Genomic DNA, 14,095 nt, shown 5'->3' with positions numbered 1-14,095 from the left:
AGGAAATGCACACAAGCATAGCAATTACCCCAGGAACTGTGTACAACAGAAACCTCTCAGAGATAGCACTACACAATGGGAACTGTTTGACCCAGGTCACAGCAAAAGAGCTTTCTAGCAAAAGGGAAGAAGATATAAGGGGGAGGAGGGGAAAATACATCATGAGGAGACCTCGCTCTCCCTACAACACACCTAGAAACAACTGAGGAACAAGGACTGAACTGTGAGAAGTGATGGTCCCAGGGTAGAGGGATTTCGAATCTGTAGATTAAAACCTAGAAAACCCAACCTGCAGAGCCCAAGGCAGCCTTAAGAATCTGCCAGCCTGTTTATCACCATATGTTAAGCTCAGTTTATGTACTAAGTAATCTGCTTTCATCTGTTTGCTATCACTTAAAATCCATCCTTCTCTAGTTAAACTTATTTTGTTTTAATCTAAACCAGTGATCTTTCACTGAAGTGCTTGGGGGAAATCTCTGCTTGGTTACCACAAGTGTGCATTGTTCTCTTCCCATTGATGGAGAGCAGACCAGGTATTAAACCTGTATACTGGCCAGATTTGACCAGGGCAGGACAGTACTGGGGTCCCAGGCTGGGAAGCTGGTGGTTAGAGAGCCTGCGTGTAACTACAGCTGGATGCGTCCCTACCTGTATGAATGCTGGTGAAAGTGCAGGCTTGAGGGCTTTGCAGCTTGTCACAGCTGTGCAGTGAGAGAAAGAGCCCAGGCTGGTGAGTCAGGGGCTTAGTAGTCTGGGGAAATTCTGGTGTGGATCTCTGTCTCTTCTTTTGAAGTTGTTCCACCATGTATAAATTATGAATAACTATGAATTGCCACTACATATCACAGTGGATAGTCAGTGGGCCAGGGAATGCATGAGAATGACTCTAGTCTGTTGATTAAAGCAGGGGTACGCAGAGGATACTCATTTAGATATTTGCCTAGTTTTATAAGAGGCAACATAAAAAACACTGACAAATTCAATACAAACTTATATCTCATATAGACAATGACGTGTTTATACTGCTCTATATACTATACACTGAAATGTAAGGACAATATTTATATTCCAATTAATTTGTTTTATAATTATATGGTAAAAATGAAAAAGCAAGCAATTTTTCAGTAATAGTGTGCTGTGGTATTTTTCTCTTTTATATCTGATTTTGTAAGCAAGTAGTTTAAGTGGGTTGAAACCTGAGGTGTACACAAGACAAATCAGACTCCTGAAAGGGGTACTGGAAGGGTTGAGAGCCCCTGAATTTGGAGGTGGGAGACCTATGTTCTAGTCCAGGGGTAGGCAAACTTTTTGGCCTGAGGGCCACATTAGGGTTCCAAAACTGTATGGAGGGCTGGATAGGGAAGGCTGTGCCTCCCCTAACCCTATCCACCCCCTCCCACCTCAGAACCCCCAACCCATCCAACTCCCCTGACCACCCCACCCCCTGACAAGCCACCTTCTAAATCCTCTTTCAGAATGCAGCCCTGCAAACATGGGCGGACTCAGGAGGAGCAGGGGCAGCTGTGTAGCCGGACAGAAGCTGGTTGTGCAGCTGCCCAATGGTCCTCCTGAGTCTGCCACACTCCTGCCACCCGCATCGCCTGCTTGCTCCCCAGACGCTGCAGGGGAGTCCCCCTGCCCACGCAGTGCAGCTCTCTCCTGGGCCAGCAGCGCAGCACACTGAGGCTGTGGGGGAGGGACCAGGGGCTAGCCTCCCAAGCCAGGAGCTCAGGGGCTGGGCAGGACAGTCCCACAGGCCATAGTTTGCCCACCTCTGTTCTAGTCCCTGCTCTAATAATTTATTAACCATGGAATAGCTAGGGCATTCTCTAGTCATGTAGGAGGTTCAAATACCTTCTACATAGCAGACAGAGGGGAAAATGTACCCTAGCTAAGTGCTGTAACCACTAGACTAAGAGTTAAAAGATGTCACCACTCCTCCATTCTGGGTCAATCTGTTCAACCTGAAATTCATCAAATTTTTTTACAAATTTTTTTTTTTAAATTAATTTTGGGTCAAAGAAATTCCTCCCCCCCTTTATTTTTCAGAACTGCCACTGAACCAAAACAAACAAACAAGGTAATTGCTCAACACTAGCTTTATACAAAATCCTTCAGGAGAACAGAATGCAGTGATGTCTATGCTAGGAATAAAATTTAAAAAGGACATGATACCAGGGACTACTATACAAACACACACAGAGGGGTTTTGCCTTTTTTTTCCCTCCCCAAAAGAAAGTTAGCTATACTTTGCAGGTACCATGGCAAAGTGAATTAGTTCAAAAATATGGGAAAGGTATAGTACAGAAGTTCACACCAAGATTTCTTAACTTAGGAGGTCCTTGCACCTGGAAAATGGGAGGGGAATGGAAAATCAGTTAAAGTTATATCACAAAACTGGCCTGTGAAAGACTTTCCTCACCTCTAAATACGGAGTTTAGCTAGTTACCCTCTCAAATATGAACCTGGTCCATTGCCAGCTCTGGAATAATTCATGAGGGCTTCTGACCATCATTCCTTGGAATCGGAGTAGCAGCTGTGTTAGTCTGTATTCACAAAAAGAAAAAGGAGTACTTGTGGCACCTTAGAGACCAACAAATTTATTAGCGCATAAGCTTTCGTGAGCTACAGCTCACTTCATCGGATGCATCTTTAGCAAAGATGCATGCACTTTAGCAAAGCCAAGGAAAGTGTGGGCCCCTTACTGAATGAGGGAGGCAAGCTAGTGACAGAGGATGTGGAAAAAGCTAATGTACTCAATGCTTTTTTTGCCTCTGTTTTCACTAACAAGGTCAGCTCCCAGACTGCTGTGCTGGGCATCACAAAATGGGGAAGAGATGGCCAGCCCTCTGTAGAGATAGAGGTGGTTAGGGACTATTTAGAAAAGCTGGACGTGCAAAAGTCCATGGGGCCGGACGAATTGCATCCGAGAGTGCTGAAGGAATTGGCGGCTGTGATTGCAGAGCCCTTGGCCATTATCTTTGAAAACTCGTGGCGAACGGGGGAAGTCCCGGATGACTGGAAAAAGGCTAATGTAGTGCCCATCTTTAAAAAAGGGAAGAAGGAGGATCCTGGGAACTACAGGCCGGTCAGCCTCACCTCAGTCCCTGGAAAAATCATGGAGCAGGTCCTCAAAGAATCAATCCTGAAGCACTTAGAGGAGAGGAAAGTGATCAGGAACAGTCAGCATGGATTCACCAAGGGAAGGTCATGCCTGACTAATCTAATCGCCTTTTATGATGAGATTACTGGTTCTGTGGATGAAGGGAAAGCAGTGGATGTATTGTTTCTTGACTTTAGCAAAGCTTTTGACACGGTCTCCCACAGCATTCTTGTCAGCAAGTTAAGGAAGTATGGGCCGGATGAATGCACTATAAGGTGGGTAGAAAGCTGGCTAGATTGTCGGGCTCAACGGGTAGTGATCAATGGCTCCATGTCTAGTTGGCAGCCGGTGTCAAGTGGAGTGCCCCAGGGGTCGGTCCTGGGGCCCGTTTTGTTCAATATCTTCATAAATGATCTGGAGGATGGTGTGGATTGCACTCTCAGCAAATTTGCGGATGATACTAAACTGGGAGGAGTGGTAGATACGCTGGAGGGGAGGGATAGGATACAGAAGGACCTAGACAAATTGGAGGATTGGGCCAAAAGAAATCTAATGAGGTTCAATAAGGATAAGTGCAGGGTCCTGCACTTAGGATGGAAGAATCCAATGCACCGCTACAGACTAGGGACCGAATGGCTCGGCAGCAGTTCTGCGGAAAAGGACCTAGGGGTGACAGTGGACGAGAAGCTGGATATGAGTCAGCAGTGTGCCCTTGTTGCCAAGAAGGCCAATGGCATTTTGGGATGTATAAGTAGGGGCATAGCGAGCAGATCGAGGGACGTGATCGTTCCCCTCTATTCGACACTGGTGAGGCCTCATCTGGAGTACTGTGTCCAGTTTTGGGCCCCACACTACAAGAAGGATGTGGATAAATTGGAAAGAGTACAGCGAAGGGCAACAAAAATGATTAGGGGTCTAGAGCACATGACTTATGAGGAGAGGCTGAGGGAGCTGGGATTGTTTAGTCTGCAGAAGAGAAGAATGAGGGGGGATTTGATAGCTGCTTTCAACTACCTGAAAGGGGGTTTCAAAGAGGATGGCTCTAGACTGTTCTCAATGGTAGCAGATGACAGAACGAGGAGTAATGGTCTCAAGTTGCAATGGGGGAGGTTTAGATTGGATATTAGGAAAAACTTTTTACTAAGAGGGTGGTGAAACACTGGAATGCGTTACCTAGGGAGGTGGTAGAATCTCCTTCCTTAGAGGTTTTTAAGGTCAGGCTTGACAAAGCCCTGGCTAGGATGATTTAACTGGGACTTGGTCCTGCTTTGAGCAGGGGGTTGGACTAGATGACCTTCTGGGGTCCCTTCCAACCCTGATATTCTATGATTCTATGATTCTAAGTGAGCTGTAGCTCACGAAAGCTTATGCGCTAATAAATTTGTTGGTCTCTAAGGTGCCACAAGTACTCCTTTTTCTTATTCCTTGGAATATGGTTGCTTATTTGGTCTATTTGCGTATGGTTCTATTAGACCCCGCTTCTACTATGATAAGGTCTAAGCCCAGTGGGACACCGGTTCCTAATACAATACACTAAGTTTTACAATAATACTCACAAAAAAGGAATGTCATGATCTAATTTTCCATGCCATAAAACATTCTAATAGGTACAGAGTAAAAGGTTAAAGTGTGCTTAGGTGACAAGCTCAAACGGTATTTATGCACGACAAAATGAATGGGAGTTAGGCACCTAAATACCTTTGAGGATCTGGGCCTTAGGCACTTTCGCTACTTGAGGTGCAATTTTCAAAAGTAGTCAAGATCCAAAACCTCTGGATGTTCACACATGAAGAGAAAAGATGGGCATCTTCCCTATTTGTCAAAATTTTAAGCTCTTACTGCAAGTGATTGTGTTCCAGAAACAACTTGTACATTAATACCTACCGCATGTATTGTCTGAGGTACTACCACTTTAACTAAACAAGTAAAGTGAACAATTTCAATAGCCAATTATATTTTAAGATTTATTGTATTGTGTCCAAAGAGAAATAGGTGCAAGCAACAAAACTATGTGCTTCACAGCCATTTTGACATGTATTTACAATGCAGCCATGATCCTTTGCCGATTCAGACCAACACAAGTTGTAATAAGGAAAGGATTATTTTAAATCATCAACACACACATTAAAACTATACTGGTTGCATGGTATTTGACAAGCACAGTTTACAGCATGTGATTCATATTTCATTCATAATACTTTTATTACCAGATCAACAGGAACACAGATGCATGCTCTAGGCTATCTATTAGCATCAATAAGTTGCTTAAGTAATCATGATTACAATAGTTTTGGCCCAGCTGTCTCACATTTAAGGTATTTCTTTACTGTAGCTGTGAGTATGCTTCCCAGCGTGAGTAGACTTGGCTCTGTTTGACCTAGTGCACTTAAAAAAAAGCAGTGTGGCCACAATGGCTCGGGTTAGCCGCCCAAATATGTGCCCAGGGAGTCGGGACTGATTGTATTCTGGCAGCTAGCCTGAGGCACCATGGCCCCACTGCTATTTTTAGCACACTAGCTGAAACAGAGCTAATGCGTGTCTGTCTATACTGCAGTTGGAAGCATGCTTCCTTCCAAGACAGGAGAACATAAAAGCTCAAAAATTGTAAATGATAAATTTAAAGGCTATTTGATTTTTAGGCTTAATATACCCTGTTATAGCCAAAAATATCCATTTCAGCAGTTCAGAGAAAAAGATACCCAATTCATGTAATCCAGGGCTTTTTTCAGGAAAACACTTCATGTTAAGAGTTTAGCACAAGACCGAATTTTCTCTAGATACATTTTGCTCAAACTAATAGTATTTTAAAATCAGCCACTGGAATTCAGTGAAAAAGTCACCAAAAATATCCAGAATTTAAGATTATATTTTTTATATATGATGATAATAAATACAACTATTTAATGTTTACACTTCAAATAGACTGCCTAACAACTTTAGTAGGACTAGATTAGGAACTGAAAAGCAGCATGTACTGCACTGTAATTCCAACATGAAGTATTTGTACGAAACCCAATGACGAATCCATTGTTAAACTAGCTAATGCAAAAAATGTACAACTCTTTGGACAGAGGGGAGATTTTTAGACAGTTGAAGTGTCTAGTAACTTGTAGAGCTGTCCCAAATATCAGAAATGAGGGTTGATGCAGGCATCACTTGGAGATGCTGGTTCCACTCCTTAAGGAAAAGTTATTCTTGATCACAAATTACCCTCCCTCTCCTTGTCCACAGAGTTTATTTCCGTGGAGAGAGAGAGAGAGAGAGAGAAATAGCGTTCCACTTGTGAAGACATACAAGATAACTAAAAGCTAGTGACATCAGAAGAATGTTGTATCAGCTGAAAAGGCACCAGCAAGTCGAAAATCCTCTTTTGTGATTACACTGTACATACGCTGAGGCAGTGGTTTAGAGTAAGGTGCAGGTCGAGGTACAGTTATGCGTAAAATGAGCTCCCGGCCTGCAGGCGGTGGAAAATCTGCAACTGCTCCTAAATTCAGTCTCCGTTCATCTGATGAGCCTGACCTCTTCAGTTCGTCATCAAGTGAAGTCATTGTGGCAACCTTAAACAAAACCAGAAGCTTCACTTAGGGCACGTTATTCTTAACACCAACAAGAGAAATTATTTTGAAAGAGAAAAAACAAAATGTGGTAATTTACACACCAAAAGGCTACATGTAGGCACATAGTAAGACACTAAGGAATAGCATTGCACACACACACACACCTTATACATGCAGCTGGTAAAGCTAGTCCATCTTTCACTTTAACTTTTGACACCATGGGAGACAAGAAATATGAATAGGAAAAATGCTTAATTCTTCAGTTAGGGCTCACAATACTTCCCTTATTATTCAGGCATGTCTGAGAGGGGCTACAAAAGTCTAAAGACAGTATCCCCTTGAAGTATTTTTGCCACTACACATGTCAAGTCCTACAGTGCATGAAAATCATTGCCCTGTCCTTCATTTCCAGACTCAATAGGCATGTCTGCACAGCAACAACAAAAAATCTGCGGCTGGCCACGTCAGCCAACTTGGGCTCGGACCGTTTCATTGCTATCTAGACTGCTGGGCTCAGGCTGAAGCCCAAGCTCTGGGACCCTACATGTGGGGGCAGGGTTCTTTACTGTGTAGACATACCCAATGAGAACTCTGCAATATATCAGATTTTTACTGACCAAGAAGTGGGGTAACTGATCTACCATGGCAGAGCAAATGAGACAGTACAGCTAGCGCTTTTATGTTGCTGATCCCAACCAGTGAACAACATAATGTTTATATGTAGTACAATGGCAATATCCATCATATTTCTAACAGATGAAAACAGGATGCACTGTGAAAAGCCTCTGCTTCATAAAGAATTAACTTCTCATATTTAAACTTCATTACATGAGATGTTTAGTGTTTTTACAAACTCTGTTTTTTCACATCTTGTTACATTTCAAAAATATATGTGGATGAGCAGAAGCCAGTTTGAAAGTGGAGAGAATAATTTTTAATGTTTAAAGTATGTGATGTGTACAAATCCTATGAAACTGTTATACTATATCTACTCAAAAGCTATTCTCTATGCCCTTACATGAAGCTAGGAAGATGAGCAGAAAACAAGGGACAAAAGCTAGTTACCTCATCAGAAGATTCAGTCATCTTGAGAGGGATGAGAAGAGAACCAGTGATGAAAGATAGAAACAAACGCAAGTCAGATAATTTATAAAGGTTAGACAGAGATTTTAAGATTGTTTTAAAGACAGCATATACTGAATTCAAGAGTGTTTCTGTCAGGAGAGCTATTGTGACAAACATGTATTTTGAGAACACAACAGATATAACACACGTTGTTACACAATTTATGCACAGGAGTCCAGGATCAGAACTTAGTAAATAATAAGTCTGTCAATCAGGTTCTATTTACCCAACAAGTAGCTGCTGAAATAATTTTTGGAAATGAAACTTGCTATTTAATAGCAAGCTATATTTTTGTCCCATATATAAAAACAATAATGTTTCAACTAGTAATGCCCCCATAGGGAGATAGAGCTGGAAGATAGCTTGCTTATTTCTGCCTGAAAGAAGTCAAAGCCTGAAATTTATGTATATCTTCAGCATTAAACTTTAATAAACATTAGAAACTTCTGCTGAAGTTTTGGAACTACTGAATGCTGCACTTAATCAGAAGTCTATCAGCAAGGAGCAGAGCATACAATATTACAACATATAGGTATGCTTTGTAGCCATATTGCATTTTGCAACATTATATATAGGTGGGCCTTTCTCAAAGAAAAAAAATTGTAAATAGAAGAAAGAAGCCTTTGATTAAAAGTTGGGGGGGGGGAAATACCCACAGGATGGGGTAGTGCTATATTTGTTATATCTGCAGCAGAATTCAGTTGCATAGGGAAAATTAGATACAACAAAGTTAAAATCTTTTTAGCAAATCTCAGCCTGTTAAAGTAGAGATTTATTTTCATCAGTTAAATTAGTAAAAGCCCATTTCTATAATCCCAGTTCACTGGATAAGTAATCTTTCAACAACATATTTGAGAACAAAAACAGAACTGTTACACCACTCTGACTTGGGGAAAAGAAGTTAAAATTGCCACAGCTTACAAGATCAGTATGTGGCTGGCAACATAAGAGTTGCTGAATGCTTGGTAGTATTGCTAAAGAAGAATCAAAACAAATCCTTATTCTTAAGAACACTGAACAACAGGAAGAAACAGCTTTCATTTGAGAATTCCAGGATTGCACCTGTGAATACAACCTGCTTCTAACTGGAGTTACTCCTACTGAATACAAATACTATTTTCTAGTATGTACCACTGCATTTTAAAAAATTGGGAGAAGTTTAGAAGGGACTTTAGTATCTGTTTGATATTAAAATTAGTTTATGGCCAACAAGAAAACAACTGGCACACTGGAAAAGGTTTGATACAAAGAGGCTAGTAGGGCTATCCAGGTGGTAAACACTGCAGTAAGTAAAAATCCTGAAAATGAAAAAAATATAAAGTAGGAACAGGCTATGGATATCAATGTGCAATTGCACCTTTCAGCACACTGCAAATATAATTGGTCAAGAGTCAGAAGCAAGTTCATTAGTCTCAATACAAATATTTAATGTTGTTTTATAGTTTAAAAAGAAGTGACACCCTTGATTGCAATGATGCACAATTTCCACATTAATGAAATGGCAAAATTCTATATGCTCTTGAATTTTGTGAAAGAGTTCTGCCAAAATAACTCACTATCGCTAGGGCACAGTTGTAACAATGCAAGAGCCACAACTGTCCTCAGAATACTGAATAAGATCAAGTTTCACTCATGATATTTTAAAAACCATTACCATGTTAGCAAAAGAAGGGGAGCAACTGGAATGAATTAGTACTGAATGGTTCCCCCCACTCCCCCCCCACCGGGCGGGGGGGGGAGAGAGAGAGAGAGAGACTGCAGAGGTGGAAAAAGGAATGGGCCAAACTACTGAGTATTCTATCTTCTTGTAAATCACAAGGCAAGATCAAATAGTCAAAGATACCAGGCTAGATTTTTTGGTTTTTGTGCCCACATATTGCAGAGCATATTATTGCAGGCTCAAAGTGCAAGTCTACTCTGAAAGTTACTACTTAAAAATAGCAGCAGCTTACCTATCAGATCTGCTCCCTGCATATACTGAGTCATATCCACTTCTTTTATTGACAAAAATTTATTTGTACTGCTTTTTTTCTGTTAAGCCCTGCAAAGCTAACAGAGCTACAGAAGAGAGAGTGGGGTTCTTCATTCTTGTGCATCATCAACATAACTTTACTAAGCGAAGTCTCAATCAGAAATACTTGTGCCAATCCACTGAGGCAACAGAACTGCAGAAAAGTCACAAAGAGCAGATTTTGGCCTGCAAAACCGTTATTACCAGTGATAAAGTAAAAAACCCATTTTAACTCAGAACCCAGAAGTTTGCAGGGCTGGAAGTAAAAAAATCTTTATTTATAAACTGAGCACATTTGATCAGGAAAGCTAGATACAAATGTAGAATCACACAATGGCATTGTTAGTCATATTTCAAAGTGATCTTCACTTTAAGATCACTTAGATGGCTGTCTACCTAGCCGCACTCAGTCTTATAATATCCCATGGTTTTTGTTCTCCTTTCTTCACATAGTTAAAGTTCTACTATTGCCAAAATTGTTTTCACTGGAACGGGGGAGGGGAGGGGAACCTCATGCCTATTTATAAAAAATGCATGCCTATTTATAGATAGAAGAAATCAGCATCACATGGAGAGTTGTTGCCTCATCCTAAATTAAAGCTATCAGCGAATCAATTGAAAATTCCATCTTACCCTCTGTGCATTCACAAATAACTTGTGGATGATACTACCAGCAGGTCCTCTTCCTGCACCAATGACTGATACTTCTGGCTGCTCCAGAAGACAATTTACAAACCTGGAAGTACAAAAAAATGAAAAGAAGGAAAAGGTGAGCATCCAAGTTCTTAACTGTATCAGTTCTTAATTATTTTCACATGACATCTTCAAAACCTCTTTCCTGTAAGAACTACAAAAGCTCCCCATCTAGCTTGAGTGTAAAAACAGTTCCAGCACTAAGAGCACTACTAGGAAGACATACGTTCAAAATTAAATCTGAATGCCCAGTTTAGAAAGTTACTATTTTTCCAGTATTACACATGACATTACATTACCAGGATTTTTTCAAAGTCTTAACTCTTGGATCCCTCATCTGTGGTATACGCCTCTGTCCCTCTACTTCTTTCATTCCATCCCAACAGGGACTGCAACTCTTATCTCCACTCCTAATCCCTCCCCTAGGGCTGGAAAAGGCAACCCAGCCTATGTTTACTCACCTCCTGTGCTGCTGACTCAGCTTCTAGCTGCCTCATATTAGAACAGTTTATTGCTCTTAACCACTCCCTGGCCAATGTGTCCAATCTTCCCCCTGCTGGCTCCCAATTTCAGGGAGAAATCAAGACTCTGCAGTTGGGGGAAGTGAGCACATTAAGAACACAGGACGGAAATTAGGAGAATGTCTAGCAGGGAGCGGTAATCCTAGTCAGGAATGGCTCCTCCAAAAAAAAGAGTCCCAACACCTAGAGTGAAGGAACCCCTCTCCTCCTAGCACACCAGCCACCTTAGCCTTAAGAATTTAGCCTATTCCAATATTCAACTTTTTAACATTCACATGTTTAGCCAGACTAAGGAATAAATAGTCACACTGTGGTGGTGAACAGAAAAAAAAACATGGGCTACTTGGCTCCTATTCACTAGTTTTCTTATAGTGCCCCAATACAGCATTTCATATTACTAAGGAGAATAATGGGAGAAATGGTTCTTTTGGATATTTCATTCTACATCATGCACGGGACAGTAATAAATAAAATAAAATACCTGGTTCTTATATAACATTTCTCATCCATAGGTCCCAAACAACATAGGGAGTTCAACTTGTGCACTTTCACATGCACAGAACACGCAACAGACACACTTGATACTCTTATCACATTTACATAAAAAGTCAACTGCATTAAATTAAGGCCACATAGCACAATATTTTCAAAGACATGGAAAGATTACATTACATTGCATTTGGCAACCCCAATATGTAGGACAGGAACCCTCTAGAAATGTTTCCACCTACGAAGAGAGTTATAAACATCATTCTTTGAAGTGTCAGTCTCATGTGTTGTGTCTCCTTGGCAATCTGCATTATCATTACTACTCCCCATCAGCAATTGTCTAAGTGTGGAACCTAGAAAAATATGGGGAGAAGCACCAAAGAGAGTAAACTAATAAAGTATCAGTCACCTTTCCAGATCTTCTTTTTCCTCCTCCTGGTCACATTTCTCTATCCCAAATTTTGCTTTCAGTGACCTTGCCCTGGCAATGATAGCTTCTGTACTCATAATCTGAGCAATGATTTCCTGTATAAGGGTGATTTTTTTTGAACGGGAGAAGGAGGAAAAAAAAAATCAGCATTTTAAACACAAACTGTAGACAGTACTGAGATCTGCAAAGTTTTTATCCCTGGCTAACATGACAGGCTTACTTCCAATTTTTTGTCCTCTGGGTTTGGAAATCTTAGAACTTTACTGGAATGAGATATTATCTGCTTAATAATCTTCTTAACTGAAGCGATATCTTCCAGCGTTTCTAAAAAACAACACAACTTTAGTCATAGTATCATCACTGCTCTTAAAAACATTTTAATTACTTACTATATGTTATTTACCTTCTTCCTTTACCTTTAGTACAGCTGCATGGATGACACAAGGCAAAAGATGCCTTGCAAGGTCAGCTGGTTTCTGAACTGCAAGATAGTGAAGCACCTATGGTATGCCAAAAAATTAATACATTAATGACAAAATTCATTTAACAAAAATAAGATTAACTATGACTGATAAGCACCAATCCTTAAACTGCAAAAATGGAACATTAAACTGCACTTCACCCACTACAACATTAATGAGATAGATACAAGAATCATTAGTCTCAAAAGTATGCTGTGATGTTAGTCCTCATGATAAAAGCTCTATAACAAAGCTCCAGAAAATATTCTGCAGGGAGATGGGATTTAAGTCTCTCTCATCTGTAATTTGCAATTCTAATTCCACTACAACAGTAAGCAAAGAAACTACAAATAATGAAAGTTTCAAGAAATTATAACACTGAATGTAATCAAAATCTTTGTTTCATTTATTAGAAATGCAAATAAATCCCTAAGTAACAATTTACCAAGTTACAATTGGACAGGTTTTCAAAAGGTAAAAATTTATTCAAATTTCAGAAAATCGTTCTAAGAACAGTTATACTGGCAAAAAAGCAGTCCGTAGTATTCAAGTTAGCATTCTGAGTAACGCTAGGGCATTCTAGTAGAACAGTTTAAAAATAAGAACAAACAAAATATAGTGCAATTACAAGTTACTGGTTAAATCTTTTATAATAGACCATTACATGTTTACTAGGAATCACAGAACAGACTACCACAACACAGAGCTTTTTACCTTCTCGGCCTCTCTAGTGTCATCAAACAGTCGCCTCTGCCTCCGGGCTGGAACTGGCTTTGCTGTTTCCCACGCCTCTACCCACATGTTGCTAGGAATCTTCATTCGAGCACTCAGTTCACCCTTAAGTACTCTATTCCCCTCTTCATCAACCACTTCCTCTTCAATGTAATCTCGAGGAGAGTACCACCTCACAAAATCTTCCAGGCAACAGCCAGGGTTAGCTGCCTAGAATGGAAGAAGAAAAAAAAATAAGAAAATATATTTATTAAAATTTTTAATAGAATTTCTCTATATACAATCTGGTTAACAGGGAAATGTGGTTTCATGGACTGAGCTAAGGGCTAGGAGCCAGGAATTCCTGAGTTGTAATCACAAACCACCAACTCACTGTGTCAGCACTAGAAAAGCGCTGAACATTCACATTATTAAATGGTATACAGCAGTGGAAAAATAACGCAATGAAAAAATGCATCCTCTTACTTATACAAATCAGTACAGGTTTATCAGTTATGTCAAGCAAGCTCAAAATTAGGCGTTTGCCTTGTCAATGATGCAAAAGAGGTTTAACGTATGTGATTTCAATTAGCATGAGAAAAGGAGATTTATAACAAAATTGTTGAGACTTGGTAAGAAAACTGGAGATGGAAAATAAAAGTCACACTGTCATCACTCAGTGCCTGAAAAAGTCATAGGCTGCACTAAAATACTTTCTAAACTAAGCTTAGTATTGGTTACTGAAGCAGGTGGCAAACACTTGTCTTAATGCCAATAAAATTGCTGGATGCCTGCTTGCCAACCAAACTTTTGTACCAAATCATTAAATGGGAGCAGCCTATTAACTTTTATTTTACAAATCAAACGCTCCCAGTAAGTTAAAAAGCCTCATTTAACAATGGCACAATTGGTTTCTGCTCCTGTAATTTCAACATGAAGGCTGAAACTGAAGATGGCATGTTTGTCCACACAGTAAAACTTGCCAAATTGA

General features: G+C 40.2%; 1 protein-coding gene across 11 annotated transcripts in view; it reads right to left on the bottom strand.

The window, feature by feature from the left end:
• Window positions 1-5,053: 5,053 nt before the first annotated feature.
• The window catches only part of RAB3GAP1 (RAB3 GTPase activating protein catalytic subunit 1), a 51,593-nt gene continuing 42,551 nt past the window's right edge, over window positions 5,054-14,095 (bottom strand). For 6 of the 11 annotated variants that reach the window (XM_038421668.2, XM_043505057.1, XM_043505059.1 and 3 more), the window contains 7 exons: window positions 13,108-13,335; window positions 12,336-12,432; window positions 12,153-12,256; window positions 11,912-12,027; window positions 10,433-10,535; window positions 7,729-7,749; window positions 5,054-6,663 (listed from right to left, as the gene is read on the bottom strand). In XM_038421668.2, coding sequence (XP_038277596.1) covers window positions 6,421-6,663; window positions 7,729-7,749; window positions 10,433-10,535; window positions 11,912-12,027; window positions 12,153-12,256; window positions 12,336-12,432; window positions 13,108-13,335 — 912 coding nt within the window. In that variant the 3' untranslated portion in view covers window positions 5,054-6,420. Of the gene's footprint in view, window positions 6,664-7,728; window positions 9,087-10,432; window positions 10,536-11,911; window positions 12,028-12,152; window positions 12,257-12,335; window positions 12,433-13,107; window positions 13,336-14,095 lie in introns of those variants that run through there. The other 5 variants (XM_038421669.2, XM_043505058.1, XR_006277906.1 and 2 more) reach the window with 3 other exon arrangements.

This window comes from Dermochelys coriacea, chromosome 11 (genome assembly GCF_009764565.3).
Source record: "Dermochelys coriacea isolate rDerCor1 chromosome 11, rDerCor1.pri.v4, whole genome shotgun sequence".
NCBI lineage: Eukaryota > Metazoa > Chordata > Testudines > Dermochelyidae > Dermochelys > Dermochelys coriacea.
The sequence above is the reverse complement of the archived record's forward strand: the minus strand, read 5'-3'. Positions and strand labels throughout refer to the sequence as shown.